Source organism: Aulonocara stuartgranti, assembly GCF_965226115.1.
Source record: "Aulonocara stuartgranti genome assembly, chromosome: 7".
Lineage (NCBI taxonomy): Eukaryota > Metazoa > Chordata > Actinopteri > Cichliformes > Cichlidae > Aulonocara > Aulonocara stuartgranti.
The window spans coordinates 52,333,893-52,358,281 of NC_138945.1; the positions used below are offsets into that span (position 1 = coordinate 52,333,893).

General features: G+C 40.6%; 1 protein-coding gene across 5 annotated transcripts in view; it reads right to left on the reverse strand.

The window, feature by feature from the left end:
- cntn1a (contactin 1a) overlaps positions 1 to 24,389 on the reverse strand; it is a 63,979-nt gene that overhangs the window by 25,142 nt on the left and 14,448 nt on the right. Inside the window, exons 1-2 of one of the 5 annotated variants that reach the window (XM_082539272.1) lie at positions 14,931 to 15,016; positions 2,861 to 2,995 (exon numbers count right to left, since the gene is read on the reverse strand). In XM_082539272.1, coding sequence (XP_082395398.1) covers positions 2,861 to 2,915 — 55 coding nt within the window. In that variant the 5' untranslated portion in view covers positions 2,916 to 2,995; positions 14,931 to 15,016. Of the gene's footprint in view, positions 1 to 2,860; positions 2,996 to 4,159; positions 5,356 to 14,930; positions 15,017 to 24,389 lie in introns of those variants that run through there. The other 4 variants (XM_082539271.1, XM_082539269.1, XM_082539273.1 and 1 more) reach the window with 4 other exon arrangements.

The window sequence follows — 24,389 nt, forward strand, 5'->3', positions numbered from 1 at the left end:
TTTTGCCCAACTGTCATGGCAGTAATGTCACATTAATCTTTGTTGGGGCTAAACTAAAATGTCAAGCCAATGTTCTCTACCCACAATAAAGACCAGAGACTGCTGTTTGGCTGTTGTCTGCTTAGATGAAGCAGCCATATACCTGGATTTGAACTTTAGTTAATCATGTACGATGCATGCAGCTGGTACAAAATACAGCTAATGGCGTCAAAACAAAAACCAAAAGACAAGATAATACCCCTGTTTTAGACTCTCATCACTGGCTTTATAAATGACTTCAAGATTTTACTGATCACACTGAAATGCTTCAGGGTTTACAGTAATTCTCTGCTACATTGCTGCTCTCCTGTGAGCCAGGGTATATGATGAATATAAAAATCCAAAGAATTTTAATGTATGTTATCTATATAGGGCTGTGCGATATGACCAAAATCTCATATCCCGATATAAGACATCTATCGTCCGATAACTATATAAATCACAAAACTTTAACATTTTCTGTAAATTCTGTGAATCTCGTGCAGCTCGACTTGCTCAACTTCGACTTGTTTCCAGCTGGGCGTCGTGTACCTGGAGTCGAGTGTTTTAACTGATGCATGAAACGATATATTTTTAGACATAAGTTGTAAAGGCCGCCGTTTTCTTTTGTGAGTATTTATTACACGACGTGCTGCGGGGAAAAGCCTGTTCTAACGTTTGAGTCTAAGGTTTATTTTTTTAGCACCTGATGGCTATTTTTTGCTTCTCATCCGTAGATACTCTGCATACTCTTTCACGTGATTCAGTTTATTTTGAAAAATCTCAACAGGATCTTGCGCTTTATTGTGAAAGGTTTGTGGAAAATAAACAAGCAGACACGCAGTGGTTTTACCGTCTTTGTTGCTAACGACAACGCATAAAAACAGGCGCTTGTCCGTCCGTAGTGTGGTTATATTAAATATAAGAGAAAGAGAGAACTTTAGGAAATTAATATAGCCACTACAGTGACCATCAAAACAATGAAAAAAATATTGCCGTAAACGTTTATTTTGCGACACCTCGAAACAAACGATAGCGTAAAATTAAACGATAGACATTTTTATATCTTCATCCGATATATATCGTTATATCGAACAGCCCTATATCCATATGTGAAGTTGTTTTTTTTTTAAAGCAAATAGACGTCAATAATAGGGGTGCAACAATACTTGTGTCAATATTGAACCGTTCGATACACTGCTTTTGGTTCAGTACGCATATGTATCGAACAATACAAATTTTTTTATTTATTTTATCAACTTTTCTTCTGACGATTCTGTCTGTGTTAAGCGTTCAGTGGTTCTGCGTTTGACTACTCCGCCTAGGCTGCACTGTTGAGTGCAGATCCACTGAGCACAGCGCAAGCTAGCAAGACAGAAGCTAAGCTCGTTGCAACATGGCAACTGCCTCAACGCTACCCGAAATTGAACCTCCCCCACCCTCATTCAGATCTGGCGTTTGGAACTATCTTGGTTTTCAAGTGAAGCATGACCCTGAAGGTAAGCGCGTCATGGACAAAAGTAAAACAGTATGTCGGATGTGCCACGCAATGCTCAATTACATGGGTGGGAACTACTGCGTTAGCGCACTTAGCTTGTTAACGTGTTGATGCCGTCCAGCCCCAAGCGCGGGGGCTTGTTGTTGCAGCAACATTAAATTTAAAAACTGTACTTTTGAGTTAAAATATATATTTATAATTTTAATAAATGACAAATTGGCATGTTCATGCCAAATTAAAAAGGCATGAACATTTTTTGTATCGAAAAAATATCGAACCGTGACACCAAAGTATCGAACCGAACCGAACCATGAATTTTGTGTATCATTGCACCCCTAGTTAATAAGCGCTGCATGTGTGATAATGTTGGTGCAACATTCCATTCAGATTGACTCACATGTTAAGGAGGAGATAGGACACATGCACATACGCTACGATCATCATAGTAAAATGATTTTGAGAAAGATGTGTAGAGCCCAGAGAGTCACAGTCCACATGCTCTGATTTTTTAGCTCATGTGAAATCAAATTTCAAACAAGCGAGAACTGCCTGTGGTATAGGGACACAGAGACAAAGAGAAGGTTGTTTCCTTTTTAGACAGGTCATTTTCAGGCCTGCTGTTTTCTGTCTACTTTGCTTTCTTTCCAACACAGCAGATTGCACAGCCACATGCTGCCCTCAGAGGCACACGACTGCCAGCTTTGGCCTATCAGATATAGCCTACGTATCATTTTTTATCATCTTGTTGCCATCCTTTGAATTTATGCTACGCTGTAACTACTTAAACCTGTTAAGATTTCTCTGCTGCATTACAACAAAATCCATCTTAACTGGATTGATTAAAATTACATTTTTATAAAAAAAAAATTCTTGAAGCACACATGACTGCCAGCATCGTTAGTTTTCATAATGTCCTTTGGAGCTGGCATTTAGCAGCTCGTTCACACTTTGTCATTCTTGCTCTTCATTCATGGACACACTGACAATCCAGTTTTGACAAGTGTGCTACTATGCGTGCTGCCAGCCACCTGTATGATTTTTATCCTTTACGCTTTGTAGCTGGAACCGCTTGTCAAAGTGTGCATGAGACACTATTTACTGACAAACTGCTACTGCCAAAAGAATCCCCGACAACCAGGTTTTTACGCAGCAGTACTCAAAATGCAAAGCTAAATGGCAAAGTCCTTTTGAATGTTGCATTACTGTTTGAAAAGAAACTTGTCAGGGAGCAACTGCTCAGCTAAATGCAGCATATCACCAGTGTCAAGTATGATTTCTGTCATTCAAATTAACCTCAGAGGTTGTTTGTCTAACTATTTTCTTTGAGTTTAATGTGCTTCATACCCGAACAGCTGCATGAAAGGACCAGGAGATGGAGCAGCAGGGTGAGGTGCAACATGATGTTGAATTGAGGACCACCTGGTGGGGTTAGAGCCAGAAGCTCAGTTGATGGAACATTAGCAGGACTGCTTGTTTTTCCTAAAAGAGATAAAGAAGAAAAGGAAAAAAAGCAGAAAATTTGACAGTTAGAAACATCAATTTTGTAGCCAGTACAAAGTTCACAGATAGATTATAAAAACAACCCCTGGCTTGATTACTATGGCAAAATAATGACTAACAAAACGTAATCTGCTAAAGACGGTCAAGATAATGAGACAGGAAACAAATATAACTAAGAACAAGGCCAAAAAGAGAGTCAGCTACCAAAGTAAATAAGGAACTAACTGAGAGGATGACAAATGAACACAGAAGTAACCATACAGTATAAAAAAATCAGTGGGAAAACTATCACAAATCACAGAGTATCTACAACTCAAACACAATAAGAGCTAAAAGGCTCAAAATGCAAGAGACAAAAGTTTAAAACCATAAATGAATAAACAAAAAGAAACTAAGAAAACAGATCCATATGAGAAAACACCTGAAGATCTGAATAAAAAACACTAAAACATGACATAGGAAGTGATAGGGGAGGATAAATGACACAGAACGAAAGGGGAAAAAGAATAACTAGGCACAAAAAATAAGAACATTTCTGTTTGGGCAATAATTTCTGTGTGATAACAAAGCTTCTTGGTAGAGCTGGGAGATAGAACGATAACGATATGTATCGCGATATAACTTTTACTCGATAGAGAAATTAAGCTATCGCGATAGACCTCGCCGCTCTTGTCTTCTTAAAAAAATAAAATAAAAAATAAAAAAAGGTCAGCCAATCTAAATTAAGTAGCGCAGAGCCGAACCAATCACAGCCGCAGCGTCATGTCGCGTGACTTGTTACTGCAGCACAAGTGCCAAGTCGCATGTGTGTTTGTTTGGGAAGCAGCCAGCGGGTAATGGAGGAAATGAGTGTGCCGACTAGAAAAATCAACCGAGCGTGACCGAAGAGTAAACAGATGATGGTTCCAATGCCGGAGAGATTGTCGAACGGAAGAGCCATAGAAGTTCCGTAGTGGGAAGGTATTTCGGCTATTTCAAGTCTGACAAAAAACAGAGTAGTGTGCACTGTAAATTGTGCCGAAAGCAAGTCTGGAAATACAATAAACTGGTGCATGCGTCACACTGTGCGCCACGTTATTGTTTCGGTGAAATGAATTTCTACAATACTGTTAATTCTACTCTCTGCAGTGTTTAAATGCTTACATATACACACAGTTACTGTCCCTCCACACATACGACTCGGTTCTGCTTCTATGCCCCAACTTTGTTTACTTTTTCCCACCGAGGCTTCTAGACTTCTGATTGGCCAACATTTCTGCACGGTTAGGAATCTAGCGCCACCTGCTGCTTTGGCATGTTCATAGCAGCGTTTTCCTTCATTTCTGCCTTTATGTGTGGACGGGATTATTTTTTAAAACGAAAAAGGAAAATCTCCGTTTTCAAAAATACCCGTGTACGTGTGGACGTAGCCTCAGTCTCTGACTGGAAGCGCTAATTCGTCATTCGGCTTTTGTCAGACTAAAGTAACTGTTAAAACTGTTTGAAAAGCTCAGCTATACAACAAGGAGAGATTGAGAATTTCCTTTTAGTTCTCAGTTTATTTGATATTGACAAAAGTTAGTCAGTTTTGTCTGTTCTTCTGTAAAACAAACTAAGATTTATTTTTAGAATTAATATTTTGTTTCTAAGTGGAATTGACAATTTAGTAGTCTGTTTTGTTTGTTCTATTTTGAAACTTAAACGCTTTAGCGGCTGCCTTTTGTGTAGTTTGCAATATTTGCCTTTATTTATCTGAAAAAGTCTCATGTTCCTTAAGTACATCTACCCTGTTGAACTTATTATGGGAAATAAATATTTAAATAAAAACAAGCTGCTGATTATTTCACATTTTACTTGTGAGCAACAGCACATTTAAATCTTACAAATATAGTTATTTGGCTTATATCGTGATAGATATCGTTGTCGCCTGAAATGAAAAAAACATATCGTGATATGAAAAAATCTCATATCGCCCAGCTCTACTTCTTGGCAATCAATGTTGTACAGTTGGAAAGCCTTTTCATTTCAACAGGCACTGGAAAGAAATGTAAAAGTGTTTAAAGACAAGAAACAGGAGATTATTAAAAACAGACAACTCCACTACAAGCTCTACAACATTGAAGAAATGCACAAAGAGCTGCAGTTCAAGATTCAAGATACGGAGAAAATAATGAAAGCTTGCAAATAATACTTGACGAAGCACTGCACAGCGCACAGAAATGCAGAGCAAGCTCCAAGACGTGGATAAAAAGCATCAAGCGCTGCAAGTAATGTTTGATGACACGCTGGCAAGGAATCCCAAAATGCTTAAAGAGAAAGAGCAACAGGAAGAAATGCAGAGGGCGATCCAACTTATTCTCCAATACTTGGAGAACAAAAAGACTTTTTTATAATGAAGTCAAGGAAAAAAACCATGGAGCCCAGGAAAATAAAAGGAAAGAAGAAAAGGAGGAACTGGGAAAATATGCAGAGATGCAGTGTAGGATCCAAGAAATTGTGGGGGGAAAAAAACAACAGCTCCAAGTACTCTAGCTTAAAGTAAAGGAACGATTCAAGAAATGTAGAAGAGAAATCAGGAGTTACAACACAGCACAGTATAACAGAAGAAGACACACAAGCATGAGGCAAAGAAAATTCAGGAGGAGAAATACAAAGAACTGAAACAAAGCCAGATTTGAAGAACTGGACAAAAGGTTCAAGAAATTCAAGGAGCTGAACACAGAAACAATCGTTTAAGTAAAAAAAAAAAAAAAAAAGCAAAAAAAAACCCTGACAGCTCCAGGAACAGTTTCTGAAAAAGAAGAAAAAAGTGCTTCAGGTTTTTCCAGAAGAAGACCTCTGCTGCTTCATCACATAATCATGAACAAAAGCTGCCTTCTCTTCCTCCACCTTATTCCCCATCTCCTTTTTTCACCCCTCCTCTCTCCCTCCATTACCCTCTCTGCCTTTCTCACCTACCTCCACAACCCTCTCCCTCCCTTCTTCACCCTTTTCCCTCTCTCCCCCTCAACCCCCAACCGGTTGCGATAGATGGCCTGGTACTGATGGAGGTTTCTTTCCTCACCATTGCCCATCACCTAGTGCATGCTCATAACGGATTTCTGGGGTTTTCATTCCTCTGTCTCTTTCCTCCTTTCTATCCCTTTCTTTTTGCCTATTTTTCCCTTATACTTTTCCTTTACACCACACTTTTTTCCTCTCTACTTTTCCACTATCACTCCCAACCTGTTTCTTCACTCCTGAGAACACAGGGTAAGGTAACAGGGGGATAATAAACACAATCAATCATAAAAACATCATACTCTAGAAGTATCTGTCATGGTTTCCTGATCCTCCTGGTTTGACTCATCCTTTTCTCTCTATCACTCTCTATGCTCTCTCTCTCCCTATCCTCTGAGTCTGTGTGTGTGTGAGTGTGTGTGTGTGTGTGCGTGTTTATTATTTTTCATTTTTATTATTCAAAGTGTAGTCTTCTTATCACAGCATTACAGTGTCTCTAACGTGGAAACAGAATCACGATCAACTTGTGTCACAGCACATAACAAGTTTAACCAGCCATTTGTCGCCACTACGTGGACCATGACAGTGAAAATTCATCTTCACCACGTCTCTGATTCCCGTCAGCCTCAAAGGCGTCGGATCCTTGAAAGGTTGACACCTGATGATTGGCATTTGGACAATTTCCTGAAGAAACCCTGAGCGCTGGTTAAGCTGAGCAGGCGTCTCGTCTCTTACTCACTACCCCTAAAATCTTAACGCCACGCCACCAGCTCTCAGCCTCATTCCCAGTAACACAATATGAAAAGCAACAGCTGTGTGTTTGTGTGTGTGTGAGGGAACACAAAGAGAGCTTTGACAGAGATAAGAAGCGGAGGAGAGATCACATAAAGGTGGAAAATATTTGGCGTGAAATTGTTAATTCAGTATCTTTATTTACTTAAGGGTGTAGAATCAGGTCACACTGGAAATGGTTCATGTGTTTAGAAGAAATTCAAATTGTACTGCCCACAAAACGAACCCACAGGGAAAGAAAAAAACATTTTTTACATCTTTTGACATTTTGAGAGCCGGCAGAGTAATAACACAGAGAAAATTCTCCAATTTACTCCACAGTTTTGTCTGTCAATCAACCCAAACCTGGAGGCCTCGTCTACACTCATATATTAATTTTCTGGTGTTACAGCACTGAGCATCAGCTCAATACCAGCAGACCTGTCTGAGGTCATTCTGGTTTGGTGAGTGTTGATTAGAGTATAATTGAACATGAGGCAGACACTATTGATTCTTTGTGAACAGCCTGAGGTGTCAGCTGGCAGAGACTCAGAGGTGTGACAGTAGGATTGAGATATCAGCACTCGCCAGACAAATGGAGTCTTATTACAGAAAAACGGATTATGACAGAAGAGAGTGCATGTAATATGGCAGCTTTGCATGACACAAACAAAGCTGGACTTACTGTATGACTAAACGTTTTAATACGCCGACGCATGGCGGGGACGCACACAAAAATGAGCCGCGCCATAAACAGGCAGACGCACTGTAAACCATACCATGTGCACGGTATGCTGGGACATGATGTCCGAGCTGCACAGCTCCTCGAAAGCCGCAGAGAAGGGATTTCATCTTTACGCTGGATTGTATCCTAGCAACACTTTTCAAAAGCACCAGTTTCTGTGCTGTGGGGGGTCTTTTGTGAACGGCAATCAAACAACGCAAACACTCATTTTAATCTAGAACAACACTGCTGTTGTGGAACGAAAACCTGGGGTGCTCTGCTCATCTATTGAAGACATTCATCTCTTAGTGTCAGGGAAAGGCCGAAAACCCGCCGTTTACTAGAACTCAACCTCTCCTCTCTCCACTTTGCAGCTATACTGCTACTGTAGGTAGCTGTAACTCATTAATCATAAATGTTCCTAATAGATGCACTTAAGAGATTAGGGGATACCACGAAAAGCCTTCTTATAGCATTCAAGTACAAAGTGAAAGAAGAAGAAGAATCTCATCTACCTCATTAAGAAATGTTACTTGAGTAAAAAACTGTAAAAACACATAAGACTGGTTCAACATGGCAAAACAGCAGACTCTGAAAAACAATATTCGGGCCTCCTTCTCTTTTATCTTATTTCAGCAGCCTGAATGCACTTGATGAGCGCTCCAATCATCACTGTAAATCACAGGACCCCGGACGTCTTCCCCATAAATCATACTTTGGACGTGGCCAGAGCTGCTAACTGTTACTGCTGCAACCAGTGTTGCTTTGCTTTATGAATTTCAAGCACATTCTCTCTCCTTGCTCCTCTTAGGATTCCCAACCTCATTCCACCAAAATCAAATTTTGTCAAGTTACAGTCTTCTTAAGGGCAGATTCTGGGATTTTTTGCTCCAGTCCAATGGCCAATACTGTCTTTTGCTCTTTTTATCACAACCCCACAATTCCCTAAGGGTGCTACTGAAATGGAAGTCAGTGAAACCCCTCCTTTTCTGTGTTTAGCCTGATGTGAGTTGCATAATTGAGTAACTTTTTTTCTCCTTTTTTTAATACTCAGGCAGCCACAGTGAAGTAGGGAGGAGAAATGGACATGGTTACTTTGTGCTCTACAAAGTAACCATTTGGTAGACTTCAAAAACAAGCTCAAATACCATCCACCACCACCCACTCCAGAATACCGCCTCAACCCCCCACCACTCCTTACACATACAATCATAATCACCACCACAATCAGTCATTAACATCAGATTTGCAGTAATCCTACAAGAGGAAGCTAAGACAAGGTTAACTCTGGATTGGTCTTAATCAGTTTGAGAGGGGAAAATGAGCACTGCTTAGACACAGCATCATCTCCTGCAGCATCCCAGTCATGCCTTATTTCACAAGAAAAAAAAACATGTCCTAAATCTAGTAAAGACGAACAGACAAATAAGTGATTGATTGAGGATATAATTTAAAAAAAAAACAGCTAAATAGAAGATAATTAAATTTATTAGTGCATGTCCTTCAATGTGAGACACTGCTGCTTGTCTGTTCAGTTTTTGGTCGTCCGTGTGCACCCAGAAAGCAGGTTTGTAGTAGGAGGTATGTAGGAGTCCATGCCCTGAACTTCCAAATATATTCTGTGGTTTTGGGCGCCAAGACACCAGCAGAAGTTTTTTAATCATCTGTCTTTAGGGGTGTTTCTTATAGAATTAGGACAACTATAGTTTTATTTCACTACCTAATGATCGTGATGTGCTGTAAATCAGTGTAAGAAATTTAAAACATGATTAGTTGCTTCATTGCCAAACGTAAGATGACAATATTTACGTAACTCTCTTCAGCTGCCACACAAAATGAAAATTCACGCAGACAGCTTGGAGAACCTGCAAACTCCAGCCAGAAAAGGCCAAATGGTGGATTTAAACCCAGGGCCTTCTTGCTGTGAGGGTAATAAAATTTCCTGTCAGTCAGCTTTTTATTTATTCAAAATAAGATAAAAAAAGAGAGAGAGTTAAGTCAGTTTTCCTTTTAGTTATTTCCTTTTAATTGCTTGGGAACTGCATTTGAACTGTGTGTGCCAGTGTTGGTGCAAATGGCAATGTCAGGCAATAATGTACCTTGATGCCAAGCACAAACGTTGAATGTTTAGTATTTAAGAACAACAAAATTTCAACAACTTTTGTTTTTAATCATGTCATGTAATCTCAGACAGAATGCTCATAACTGTTTTCCCCACATCTGCTTTATATTAGGGGTTTAAAAATATCAGATAGATAGATAGATAGATAGATAGATAGAAATGTCATCACAGAATAAAGTCATTAAAGGAGAGGAATTATGATGACATAGTGTGACATTGGGTCTGACATCATCTCTGAGAGGCAGCTGTGTCTTTGTCTGCTTTAAGGGGCACTGCTATTTGGTCTCTTTAGCTCAATTTATCCAGAGCCCATGGAGATGTGTGTTTTTCTATTTTAGTTTAATGAAGTCATGGGGTTAGGATTAGAGGTTTTATACATAAACATACAAAATTACATTTACTTTTACTGGTGGCCCACTTAAATAAATGAATAAATGTTTTCCCATCAAAATTCAGACAAGAAAGAGAAAGCAAGAAAGACAAGAACATCATTTAATCTTTTCATCCCTGGTAAGATCATAAAATCTTGAGCAAAATCACACACCAGCTGTAGTCCATTTGTTTGTTATGCTGAATCGGTACAATTTCACCACAGACCAGCGATGATGCATTAGTCTAGCCAATGAATTATTTATGACGAAATCATTGATTTAGATTTCAACTAAGCCATAGACAGCCCATTTGTCTCGTCAACCCCGACACAGAAAGACGCACTTCATATATTGTATCTGTGTGGAAAATAGGACCTTGGCTACAGGTAAAGATGTTCCTGTCTCTGAGGTGCCTAACAGAATGATTCAGTTAAGTACAGCACACAGACAAGGGCTATCCAAGCCTATTATACAGCAGATAAAACAGTAAGCCCCAAGGCGCACACACAACTACACCTGCAGAAGAAGAAAAAAAAAGCTGCTATCTCTGTGTTTTGTGAAGCATGGACCCCCTGTTGTTAAGCAGGAAATGGTTCGGCACTTGATGGAAAAAATAACTTTATTTTTCAGATTGTAACAGCTTGATTTCTCCCACAGCCAGAATAGAGACTCCTTCCTTTCAGCAGTGTAGGAGTGTAAAGAGCAAGGACGTCTAAAAGCTTCTTTTCAGCAGCTGACACCATGTTTATCTTGTTCCTGCGTTTTAGCAATTAAGCTAACAATGTGCGTTAACTGTTTGTCTGATTATTCACTGATAAAGAAAATGATGCATTCAGATTCAACATCATCTTATTATGAACAACAGTACAGCCCGCAGGGGTGTTCTTTTTGCAAGTTTGAAATCATGTTTCCATTCAATTTAGTGTATGTGTGAGAGACAGACAGACAGAGAGAGAGCACTCTGAATAATGTTATTTTAGCCTCAGAATAATGTAATCCAGCTTCAGATGATACGGTTATGACTGGCTCTCTTGTCTGTCCTCTCGCTTCCGCGCTCTCTCGCCCAACAGAATCTGTCATGCTAATGTAAACTATTTATCTTAACCCCTGCAGTCAACACAATGTCCCCCAACACCACTACCTCCTCCAACCCCCCTTTGGCCACACAGGCTCAGCAACCTCAGCTGACCTGAATATCAATGACTACAGTCTTGAACCCACGAACACTGGAACTGGCCCGCTGTATGAACTGCATTAACCTCAAATAGAATAGAATAGAATAGAATAGAATAGAATAGAATACTTTTATTTGTCAATTTCTTCAAATGTACTTGCCATACAAAGGAATTGAAATTACGTTTCACACTGTCCCATGCGTAGACATTGACAACAATAAGGTGCAGATGCACAACAAAAAAAAAACAGCCCTAACAATAAAGTAATAAATAGTAATATAATAATATAAATAATATAAACAGTGCCAAAAGAAATACCAAAAATATATATATAGCTGCAGGTGTGTGCAATTGCAATGCAAGTCAGGAATGTTTTCAGTTCCCGGTTCAGAGAGTGTTTCCTTGCTGGAGAGTGTGCGTGGGTGAGGGGGAGTAGAGTCCAATCTGTCTTCCTATACTTCTGCCAATCTGGTGATTCTGCTGGCTGGGAGTCGGGAGGGAAGAGAGTTCAGCAGTCTCACAGCCTGGTGGATGAAGCTGTTGGTGAGCCTGGTAGTGCGGGAGTGGAGACTTCTGTATCTCTTTCCAGAGGGCAGGAGGCTGAACAGACAGTGCGCGGGGTGGGTTGCATCGTTGACAATTGTGATGGCTTTGCGGGTGAGGCGAGTGGTGTAAATGTCTTGCAGGGAGGGGAGTGGTACACCAACTATCCTCTCAGCTGTTCTCACAATGCGTTGTAGAGCTTTTCTGTTATAGTCAGTGCAGCTACCGCCCCACACAGTGATGCAGCTGGAGAGGATACTTTCAATAGTGCCTCTGTAGAATGTAGTCAGGATGGGTGGTGGAGCACTTGCCCGCTTGAGTTTGCGCAGGAAGTAGAGGCGCTGTTGTGCTTTCTTGGCCAGTGATGCTGTGCTGGTGGTCCAAGAGAGGTCCTCACTGATGTGCACCCCCAGGAACTTGGTGCTGCTCACCCTCTCCACCGCAGCGCCGTCGATGGTCAATGGGGGGTGACAGGTGTGGCCTCTCTGGAAGTTGACAATAATCTCCTTGGTCTTACTGACATTTAGCAGGAGGTTGTTGTCTCTGCACCACGTGGTCAGGAGCTCAACCTCTTTCCTGTAGTGGGTCTCATCGCCCTTGGTGATGAGCCCCACCAGCGTTGTGTCGTCCGCAAACTTCACAAGGTGGTTGGAGCTGTAGGTTGGTGTGCAGTCATGTGTCAACAGGGTGAAGAGCAGAGGACTGAGCACACAGCCTTGTGGAGCCCCCGTGCTCAGGGTGATGCTGTTTGAGACCTTGTTGCCCACACGCACCGCTTGAGGCCTCTGGCTGAGGAAATCCAGCAGCCAGTTGCAGAGGGAGGTGCTGAGGCCCAGTCTGTCCAGTTTACAGATGAGTTGTTGTGGTATTATGGTGTTGAATGCTGAGCTAAAGTCTATGAACAGCATTCTCACATATGAGTCTTTCTTGTCCAGATGAGTTAGGGCTGGGTGGAGGGCAGAGCAGATTGCATCCTCTGTGGATCGTTTCGCTCTGTATGCGAACTGGTGTGGGTCCAGGGTGGGAGGTAGGGTGGATTTGATGTGTGACATGACTAGTCGTTCAAAGCACTTCATAATAATGGGTGTCAGTGCCACGGGGCGGTAGTCATTGAAACAGGCTGGGGATGGTTTCTTTGGCACAGGTATGATGGTGGCAGTCTTGAAGCATGATGGGACAGTGGCTTGCCTCAGGGAGGTGTTAAAGATGTCTGTGAAGACATTCTTCAGCTCCTCTGCGCAGTCTTTCAGCACACTACCAGGGATGTTATCTGGACCCGCTGCTTTCCGGGCGTTGATGGTGATGAGTGTCCTCTTCACGCTGGCAGCAGACAGGCACAGAGGCTGGTCGTGTGGAGGTGGTGGTGTTTTCTGTGGGCGTGTGTTGTTCTGTGCTTCAAATCGTGCAAAGAAGCTGTTCAGGTTGTTGAGCAGAGTGGTGTCGCTCTCACAGCTACGCGCTACAGGCTTGTAGTCTGTAATAGCCTGGATGCCTTGCCATAGGCTTCTTGCATCCTTGCTATCATTGAAGTGGGAGGTTATCTTGTGTGTGTAGTCCTGTTTCGCTTTCCTGATGCCACGGGACAGGTTGGCGCTCGCTGTTCTCAGGCCTATTTCATCCCCAGCTCTGAAGGCCTTGTCTCTGGCCTTCAGCAGCCTGTGGACATCTCCTGTTAGCCATGGCTTCCGGTTGGCTCGAGTTGTGATACTTTTCACCTGTGTTACATCATCAATGCATTTGGTGATGTATGAGCTCACCGTGTCTGTGTACTCCTCGATGTCTATGATGTTATTGTAGGTGGCTGCTTCCTTGAATATGTCCCAATCAGTTGACCCAAAGCAGTCTTGAAGAGCAGAGGTGGCCTCCTGTGGCCACACTCTTACCTCTTTCATAACAGGTTTGATGACCTTCACTCTCTGTCTGTATGCTGGCATTAGCATAACAGTGAGGTGATCAGAGGTGCCGATGTGGGGGAGGGGGATGGCTTTGTATGCTCCTTTTTCCTGTGTGTAAATTAAGGAGCGTCTGTAAATTCATGCAAATGGAAGGGAAAAGTGACTCGAGTCATTAGAACAATAACAACTTTTATTTTTGATGAAGCAGCTGTCACTGACAGACCACTCGTACTTAGCAGCCAGCATCTAATGCTGCTCCTGAACGGTGGAACCATGAACCCACAACCTCACAGTGACCTGATTTTTCTGACCACCTTCTATTTTTGAAAGGGGGAAAGAAGACACAGTGAAAACTATTACAAAAAAAGTATGGTGTCGTATTTGTTAGTCGCCTTCATATAACATAACAGAATATGAATGAATGAATAAGATTGACATCTCCTGCCTGGCACTTAGACGTCACCATTACCCAAAAAAACTTTGGAGATTATTTTTATGTTAATGTAATTAACTGTGATCCAGAAGAGCAATGACCTTTCAATGCAACAGCCACGGCAGAGTGTGATTCGTCCCTCGGTACAGTAGGGTAATGCACGGGGTGAAAGCTTTCAGATGTGTCTTTCCAAGTATGGAAAGTGTGCCACATCATGTATGATAAATTATGTCAAGAAAGGCAAAAGGTCAGAGGAGACGTGCTTTCCATCAAGAAAAGAGTGCTCCACTTAATTACTTCATGCCACATCTGTCCAATAAAGATGTTGGCTAAGCTGTTTCTATGGGAGAGCGCTGACATTCTTTACAAGCTATATGTCTCAGTCCCCATTTACTAATGGAAATATACTGTAGTAAATAACTGTAATTACCTGGCCACAGAGTGTTACTTACACTTGATAAGGAAGCGGTATCCTAAAGTATATGAAGAAAAACAATCAATGCCTTCAAATTGCACAAAGAGAAGTCTCAGAGGATTTTTCTTTTCTTCATTGGCTATAGACAATAAATGGTTATAGAACAATAAGAAGATTAATTTAAGTTCTCATTCATCCTCTTATTAGAATGTGTGGGTCTAACATTAGACCAGAGATTAACCAGACAAAGGGAATGTTTAAATATAATCATTAAATAAGCCACAAATACCCCGTTTAATTGCATTATAGTAAAGACAAGCAGGGGGTTACCTATTAGTGGAAACCCATCAGCACTCTGTAAGAGTTGTAAAAGACACACAGAAAAACAATTAGGGCATTGTGTGTGTGTGTGTGTGTGTGTGTGTGTGTGTGTGTGTGTGTGTGTGTGTGTGTGTGTGTGTGTGTGTGACTTTGCTCAGTGCTTACCTTGCTGCCGAGTGCTATCATGCCAGTGGCTATGTGACGAGATGAGCTACTTAGCGGCCCATGTCCCCATCCCCTCCAACATGCCTGCCAAGTGTCCTAAATACTTTGCTCTATTGTCTGCCTCAGAAACAAGCAATCCTGCTGGATGGAAGCACTCTCTCTCCAAGGTGCAAAGGAGGAGGGAGGGACGATAAGAAAAGAAAAGGCCAATTCCCCGAGCAGGACAGGGAGCCATGCAAATGGGACGCCAATGAGAAGAAGCCTCCCTGCAGTGAGAACGCTTCACAGAGGGGTCTTCTCTTCTCACTGTGGCCTGGCTGTGGTTTAATCTCTTAAGCCCTCTGGTCCCACTCACAGATACGTGTTGAAACACCCACACACAGACACAGAGAAATACAAATTGATACAACATTCACTCGTCGACTTTGCTCCATCATTAGCCTGGCAGGAAGCCACACATATCATCAGCGCTGTCATAATCACCCCCTCTTTACTGTCAGAGAGAAAGTAAAGGTAGAAAAGAAATCAATAAAACACAGGCTTCACTCAGAGACGCAGGACCAGCACAGTGGAGATAAGACATGAAGGTGTGTTGTTGCATGTTTGCTGTAAACTTGATGTAATTCTCCCAATCCAAAGCAGATTTCTAATATATATATTTATATATGTAGCAGAATGGCAACAACAATTTGGCTATTCTTTGAATTCTTTGAACTAATCTCCACACGTTAAAAAGAAAACACAAGAAAGCAATCACTTGGGAAAGGATTAAGTGTTCTTAGCTTTCTTTTACCTACACTAGCCACAAGATTAATTCTTACTTATAATTCCTCCAGTTGGTAAAGTTATTAAGCATCGCACAAATGTAAACTGGGAGTCATCTGACCTCCAAAATGTAAAACTACGAATAAATGATTGAACCTGTCACTGTGCTTTATCTTTCAAACTGATCTTTACAAACCAGATGCAATATAAGTAAAATAATTATCTGATGTTATCTGATGTGTGTTTACTTTGGAAACAGATATAAAAAGGACATCGTGATTATACACTAGGAATGTGGAACGTGTGTATCATTTTAAATCGTCTTATATTTGTGAAAAATAACTGCAATGGAGAAGTAAAGCTGGATGTATAACTGCTGGATAAACAGAACATATCTATATCTATCTATACATTTCTCTTACTGTAAATACTAACCGCTTTATTATGTCCTTAGTACATAAAAATGTCAGCACTTTTCTCCTGTAACTAAAATAATAACTTTAAAAGTTTAGGGACCACTTTACCGCGTCCTGGAGGGGAAAGAAAGAAAAGCTAAAATAAGTAATGTGCCTTTTGCAAACCTCTTCAGTGGAGCTACTCATGAGCAAACTGCAAAAGGATGATATATTATTCAGCTCTTCCCAGCTGTGAGTTTTTCACTCAGCCTGTGGGGGGTATAAGGTTTTTAAGTGCAATCTATTCTATTTAGGGGACAGGAGGCAGCAGTGTTATACAAACGCTCACACACTGCCTTTGGGTTGCAGTAACCAGGAAGATGCTGAGCAAGTGTTACAGAGCAGGGATTTGGTCGAGGGGATACCAGAAGGTTTAAGAAAGGTTTAGCCTCGTGAGGCTCACATAATAAATTCATCTGAGGAAGCTTTCAGTCTGTATCACCACAGCAACTAGATGCATTGTATGAAAATGCTAAAAGGAAAAAAATAAAGCTTTGCAGTGGGACAACAAAACTCTGAGTAATGGACTGATTAACCTTATTGAATTTCATTAAAATCACACAGAGGCCTCGAATCTTTCAATATGCTAAGTCACCTTAAATATGGGGTTCATTAAACTTTCATAGGTTATTATGGAAAATAAGAGAGCAAGCAACAGGAGAAATGTATTTTAGTGTTGGAAATGCACTTACAGTAGAATGTACCCAATGAAATCAGGTATCGATGGTACAAATGTCTGCACTAATCCTTCAAATCATCATAGCAAATGGAGCAGTTCAAGAGAGCTCCAGATGATGCTTGAGACCAAACCCAGTCTAATGACATCCATTAAGATGAAGCAGACGGTCCCTGAAAAAGTCAGGAGAATTGTGCAAAGAGGTGTAAAGTACACCTTCTTACTTTTAGCAAGCACTTTACATCTGGTCTTAAATCATGAGCTCCCTGACTAATCAAAACCAATGCAAATCTCTCAGAAGGAGAGCATGTGGAGCAGAGCACAGAATGCAGTGGCAAAGCATAAGCCTTGTGTCTGGCTGGATTCTGCTTTTTCTTTCAGCACGATTTACCCAAGACTTCTGACTCAGCAGAACCCCGCCGGTGACGGGAATAAAAGAGGATCATTCCCCACCTTCTGTACATGCTATTAGAGATGCAGTATATTCAGTTTATGCCATTTAACAACACTACTCTGACCAGAATGGACAAATTTGCGCATTTACAGGTATTTGTGTCTACATTTGTTTAGGTAGATATATTTCTCAGATATCGGATGGTTTGCTGTGCATTATTTTCAGAAAACCTGGCAGCTAATTGGACAACTAATAGTGCAATGTTACTCCCTCCTGAATAGATTAGGGAGGGGGTAATGTTGCATTGCTCATATCATCTTCCTTTTTGTGACCTATTATTTGTTTTTCACTATTGCAGAACATACTGTTGAGTGATTGCTGTGGCAGTTTAAAACACAAAGAGCCACACACACAATTTACACACAATGACTGAAGCCTGAAAAAACAAATAACAGATTTTCTTGTGTACGGAAAGCTTAAACAGTAAAATCCAATATCACACTTCATGCACATGAAGGTGGATTTCTTTTGAATAAATCAAACTGATTCTAATGTGTGATCATCAGCAGTGAAATTAAAAATCATCTGCCGCAATTAGTAGTTATCTGCACTTTATGGTCGCAGATCATGCACACTGGATATTTGTGCAAATCAATAAATCACTCAACTCTACTATCTTAAAATAATATGTTGATAACATCCACTAGATTAAAGTATTTTGCACTGGAGGACGACATCCAGCTGTCATAAAAGTCACTGCCCTGATTTATCCATCTCTATGAACATGTTTGATGGTTTGATGTGGTGATGCATGCCAGCAACACAATGAGCAGAATGGACGCATGGAAGAGAGAAAAAAGAAAGACACAGGTGACACTGTTCATTTGTCTTGTGAACAGTGTCATTTTTGTACTACTGCAGAAACCTCATACAGAGAAGTAGGGCTCAATGAACATTTTTTTATTGGGTTTATCCATGTGATTCCCACTTTGAGCTGCAAGCAATGTTTAACTGATTTTATTCCCACAAACATCCTTTCGTCCTTCTTTGGCTTTGATATTTGTGCATGTGCGTGCTGATGAACGGGCTTCGAAATAAGGCACAATATGTGTTTAATCAACACTGTATTATTCAGTAAGAAGTGAAGTATTCGTTTGTGTACTACTTGTCAAGAACAGGTCTGTGAAACTGAGTTTATTGGCCTAATACGTACATAAATAAACCTATAATAGTCCAATAGTCCATGCTACAGTATTGTTTGATCTGAGCTCGTTTGACAGATTGCGTGCAGATATACAGCAAAAATGTAATGTGAACATCAAACATCTACTCTCTGAAAGATAAGTGTACGATTACACTCATCAGCCAGACACTGTCCACCCTAGTTAAGTATACAGTTAAAAGGTGATATGCAAACTTTTGTTCTGTTGAATATGCACCCATATAGTAAAGGAGGATTGCGTAACTTTTCTCTTAACATGACTGTCACTTACCCGTGCATGCACCTTGCACAAATGCATAAATCAGGTTTGGAAATTGCTCAGGTCCTGCTGTCCTATATAAATGTCCTTTTAGTCAGTTGTTAGCTGGTTGCCTGGCAATGTGATGGCATCATAAAAAGCATTTAAGTAAAGGCATATTCAAGTCTTGCACATTAATATATATCAAAACTGAACTGGAAAAATAGAATTGAACTAAACTGTGATGAATTGATAAACTGAACTGAATTACACTGATACAGTGTTTTTATAAGGTTTTATGGGAGCATAAATGCTAAAATAAAAACTGGTCATTTTAGCCCTCTGGGAGACGGTTGCTAGGCAACATGTTGATGTCATAATATCAGATACTGAAAAGACCCTCGATGAGACTAAGATGTAACAGTTTGCCAAGTCTGGTTGCTCAACTCCTGACTGTGTAGGAGGAGTTCATGGGAGAGACAGACTGAGATTTGGTGTATTAAACTAAGATAATGGTAACAGAGTTCCACTGCTGCTGTTCGTGCTTTATGGATATAAGAACCGGCAACAATACAGTCTCTCAAATGCTTAAACTGAAGCCAACGTAAATTACTCCTGATTACTCAGATATGGTTCCTCCTTAAAAACCTTTTAGTACTTTTGCTTCTGTTCTCTTTGAGTCATTCAAAGAGAACAGAAGCACAATGAACTGCCCAGGTTTTGACTTAGGAGAAGGGACTACTTGGGCCCACTCTGCCCGAAAGAGCTTTTGTATGCATGTTAATGTGAGTAGTGTCGAGAGTTTAGATAAGTAAGGTTCCTTGGAAAAGATGTTCAGCTCTTGTTGCGTTTGTTTGTCAGGCAAAGAGTTGGATTACTCCGATTGCTGGATAGAAAATGAAATTATTATTATTATTATTATTATTATTATTATTATTATCATTATTATTATTAGTAGTAGTAGTAGTAGTAGTAGTATATATATATTTTAAAATCTGGATCTGTGTGAGACAGACACTATCTATCTATCTATCTACATATACATTATCATAGATATATACCTTTTTTTTTTCCTGTAGACTGTGACTTTATGAGCTGAGTTATGGCATCTCAGAACTAGTTTTGAAGTCTGTCTGGAAATGAAAGGTGTCTTTCTAAACAGCCACGATGAACGAGTAGTTTGAAGTACGGCGCCCTGATGCATTTTCACCTCTGCACAGCTGACGAAATGTTACAGCAAACGGTTGACACACTCAAGGTGTGTGGCGAAGGGGTTCCTAACACTAAAGGTTAACATATCTAACAGAACTATAATCCTACACCCAAAAATACTACAAATTTGCTTCATCAGGATTATGTATTTATGTAGTTTAAATCATTTTCAGCAGCAGCCTGATAACCAATCAGGAAGCAACCTCAGAAGTCAGATTTTGACAGAAATATTGTTAAATCCAGACCAGTGAATGAAATCATGTTATTCCTGCCCTCATTTAACTACAGCATATCAAAAAACAACAGAAAAACAGAAATGGGTTTCTTATGTTTTTAATGATTGGATGAATGTTGAATGTTTGGCTGCTTGAAAAGATTTCTACTGTAGTACCTTAACCCACTGATTAGAAAACCATATGCACATGCAGGTGTGCCACACAAAGATGCAGAAATTGAGCTAGATGGTGGACTCTTACCACGGGACCATGCAAGCTATGAAGCAGTTAGAACTTTGTTTAAATACAATAATGTGTTTAGAACAATGCATATCAAGGGCAAAATACATATACAATACATATTTTGAGGTGGCTGTTGATTTAATAGGCATACCAAGACCCAGCATATCAAAGATATAGCCTTAATATGAATATATCAAGCACGTTTCATATAATGCAATATGATGTAACAGTCATACACACACAGTAAAAAAGAAATAAAGCAATGAATATTTATTGTAATATTAGCCCAAAGATGCATAAGAAAAGTAATGCCTTAAGTAAGAAATGTAAATAAGACAAGCCCCAGAAAATCATCTGTGCTGAACTAACAAATATAAATATACAAAAGAAGGAGACAGTGTGCAGAAAAGGACACAGACACTGTGGGTGCTGGATACACAACCACTTTCCTTATACCAACTTACAAACTCCTGTACAGTCCCACACATACACATGCACACACACACATACAACGCTTCAATAGGTTTATCCTTTCAGTGTGCAGCACTGCAGTGTTAGGTAGGATGCTTCATTCTGAGAGGCAGATAATGAGCTATTCCCTCTGCAGAGGACAGAATCCCAGAGCCAGCAGAGCTCAGCAGTGCTACATGCTCCCTCTCTCACACACACACACAAACATAAGTTGCAATAAGCAAAAAAAAAAAAAAAAAAAAGCCAGCAAAACTTCCTAACTCTAAGCACTCCTCTGGCTCCACCACACAGTATACACACAAACCAAACACTGAGCCTACTCTGCCACCCACCTCTGTTCTAGAGCGCACAGCTCTGAGGCACACAGAGACCCCAACACGCTTGCAGGTACAGTCCCGTTAGCTTGAGTTGGCAGCAGTGAAGCCGGCTGTATATATTCCTGCCTGAGGATAAACTGCTAGTGCTGGCTAGCAACCGCTGTCATGGCATCCTGGACCCCTTCTATCACAGGCACTCAGCAGCGCAGAAGCCCCCTCCATCGCATACACAAATGTACACTGAGCTTTCAAATCAAAGGGCTCCCCAGCTGTGACCTCACATCACAGTGGAAAAGGAGGAGGATGCGGGAGAGGAGGGGCTGTTTGTGGAGTGTTTTTGCAGTGATATTTCGGGCTGATATTGGTGTGTGTGGCCAGAAGGTACGGCAGCCACAGCAAGAAGGACAAAATTACCACAACAAGGAAGAAAGAGGAGGAAGACTAGAGCATGTACCACGGGGGAGGATGCAGCTGTGAGGGGGGAAGAAAGAACAGTTGTTACAAACAAAATGTTTGCTGCAAAGGTGGTGGCATGCTGTGGGAGGGAGGGAAGAAGACAATTTAATTTTGATACCTGTGAGGGCTGCGTCCATTCCCACAGCTGGACATAAACTTTACAGTCACACTGGAAGAACAGCATGAACCAGCCTCACAGAGGGAGCAAGTGCAGCAAAGAAATAAAAAAATAAACAGAAGCCATGGCACATTCAGTGGCTCCACCTTATGCCTCATCCACTCACCCACTCTGAATGAGCTCTTCCTCATGTTGTTTACTTTCTCTTTTTCCCGCTTCCTCATCCTGTTTTCCATATTCTTCTCCCTCTCCTTTAGCCCAATCCACATCTATCATCTCCTGTTTTCTCCATCCCTTCACTTCTTCTCTCATCCATAATGGATGGTTTGAAGATATCCTCTTCCTGTAGTGGACCCTGGTCCCTGGTGCCAGTCAGCCTGTATTGATTATTGCACCAGAGGAGTCATCAAGGCATAGATAATAGGACTTAGAGTTGCACTAAATCTTCTGCATCGTTCCCCTTCCCCCTTCGAGGAGCTGGTCCATGTTTTTCTGTCTTCTACTGTCAAAATGTACATGAATCTAATTAGTAAGTGCGTTCACTGGCTTTGAATGAAGCCAGAGAACGCACAGTGCATTGGTCTGGATTATACAATCAGAAACAATGCAAGACACACAACTGTTTATGCTCAGTTTTCACCAAAGTAGCGCACAAATTGTGTCTTCCTCTTGGTTATATTTGTGTGCCACAGTCTGACGCATGCCACATTAAGGTTCATTAAACAGGATATCTCCTCTGTGCTCTGGCCAGCCTGTCTCTCCTTTGACCCAGGCCTTCATATATAGGTCAACAGTGGCATTCAAGTGACTGATGTATGTCACAAGCACAATACTGCTCTTTTTAGGACTGGACATGCAGTCAGTCACGCCCTGCAGCATTATAATGTAACAATACGTAGGGCAAATCAGAAATCTAAAGGGATATCTGTCGTTCTCTTCCTGCACCACCTCCTTACAGGAAGGCTTGGCGAGTTGTTCTTGGTACTCCAAGAAGTGTTGAATCTTGAGTAAACATAGTAGGGCTTCATTAAATGGAGCAATTTTCATGCTCACTGAGCAAAATGCATACAATGCAACGTGTGTGGCTAAATGCAAGAAGACAGAAAGAAATATGCCTGGAAAATAACTTTTCGAGCACACGTGATAAACTTTGGGTGTCATGTGAAGGAAAAGTTAGACGGACATAAATGAAAAGAAATGACATGGTAGCTTATTTTCATACAGCATCTTTGTAATAGAGTGAGTGTCGTTTATTTGTATAACAGCAGCAATAACATCAGCAGTACACTGTGTATATTTGGAATTCATAAGAGAAGCCCTTTTAAGATAAAGTAGTCATATAGGATTACGTTTTATTATACATAAATACAGTTGTATAACAAGGCCAGAAACTTGGTTTGAACTATAATGTGAAGAGGTGATCAAGTGATACGATTTGATAACTTTTTAAATTAACCTTAGATAAATACATACCTATAACACTTCTTATTCAAATTCCAATTCTTTCTTCATTATATATATTCCAAATAACAAAAATCTGGGACACAATAAATGGAGAAAATGGGCTAAAATGTGATTTTTAACCAGCTGACGTTGTGGTTAAGTGGCCAGTTGGCTACACATTTGGTTCAAGTCAGCCGTGAGGTTACTGTACCTGCTGTTCCTTCATACAATAACTCCAAAATGCTACAAAAATGAGTCATTTATTTAATTGAAATTAATATGATACAGGACTTAGCAATATAACATCTGAAACCAGTAATGTTGACATTCGATAACTTTTTACCATATTAGCTGTTTATTATTTACCACTTAACTGAATATTCAATTTAGCTGCAATGTGAAAACAACATGCACATTCACTCCAGTGTAATTAGCTTTTTAGTGTGACACAAATTACTTCATGTATCAGGATTCAAACTGAGCCAAAATGAGCCTTTATAAAACAAAACATTGAATGCAATACTTTCAATTTCAATTATTAATATTAATATAGCACAAAATCACAACAACAGTTGCCTCAACTTACTTTATATTATAAGAGGAAACATATGCATTAGAAAGAAAAACCTCAACAATCAGATGACCCTCTAAAGCAGGGGTGCCCAATCCCGGTCCTCGAGAGCTACCGTCCTGCAGCTTTTAGATGCATCCTTGTTCCCACACACCTGAATCAAATGAATGGCTTGTTATCAGGTCTTTGCCAAACATGATGGCATGCTGAAGAGATCAAACCATTTGATTCAGCTGTGTTGGAGTAGGGATGCATCTAAAAGCTGCAGGATAGTAGCTCTCGAGGACCGGGATTGGGCACCCCTGCTCTAAAGCAAGCATGTGGTGACACAGTGGAAAGGAAAAACTTTCTTTTAACAGGAAGAAACCTTTTTGTGATTGTAACAGTGCGATTTTGCTGTTATTGTTATGTAAATCTATATTTGGACCAGCAGTGTTCATGAGAGTGGGGGAGCCCATTTAGTAGCGTCTCTAATAACAATCCTGGCTTTTACTCTCATGCACAAACATCCTTACAACAACACAGAGACCCAGAGGAGCAAAGCGATTAGCAGCAAAACGAGTACTCCCATTGCCTTGTGGCAATCGAGCATTTTTTCTGGAGTGGAAAAATAGGTCTGACACGTCAGCAAACAAGGTCATAGCGCAGAACACAGGTCCCATG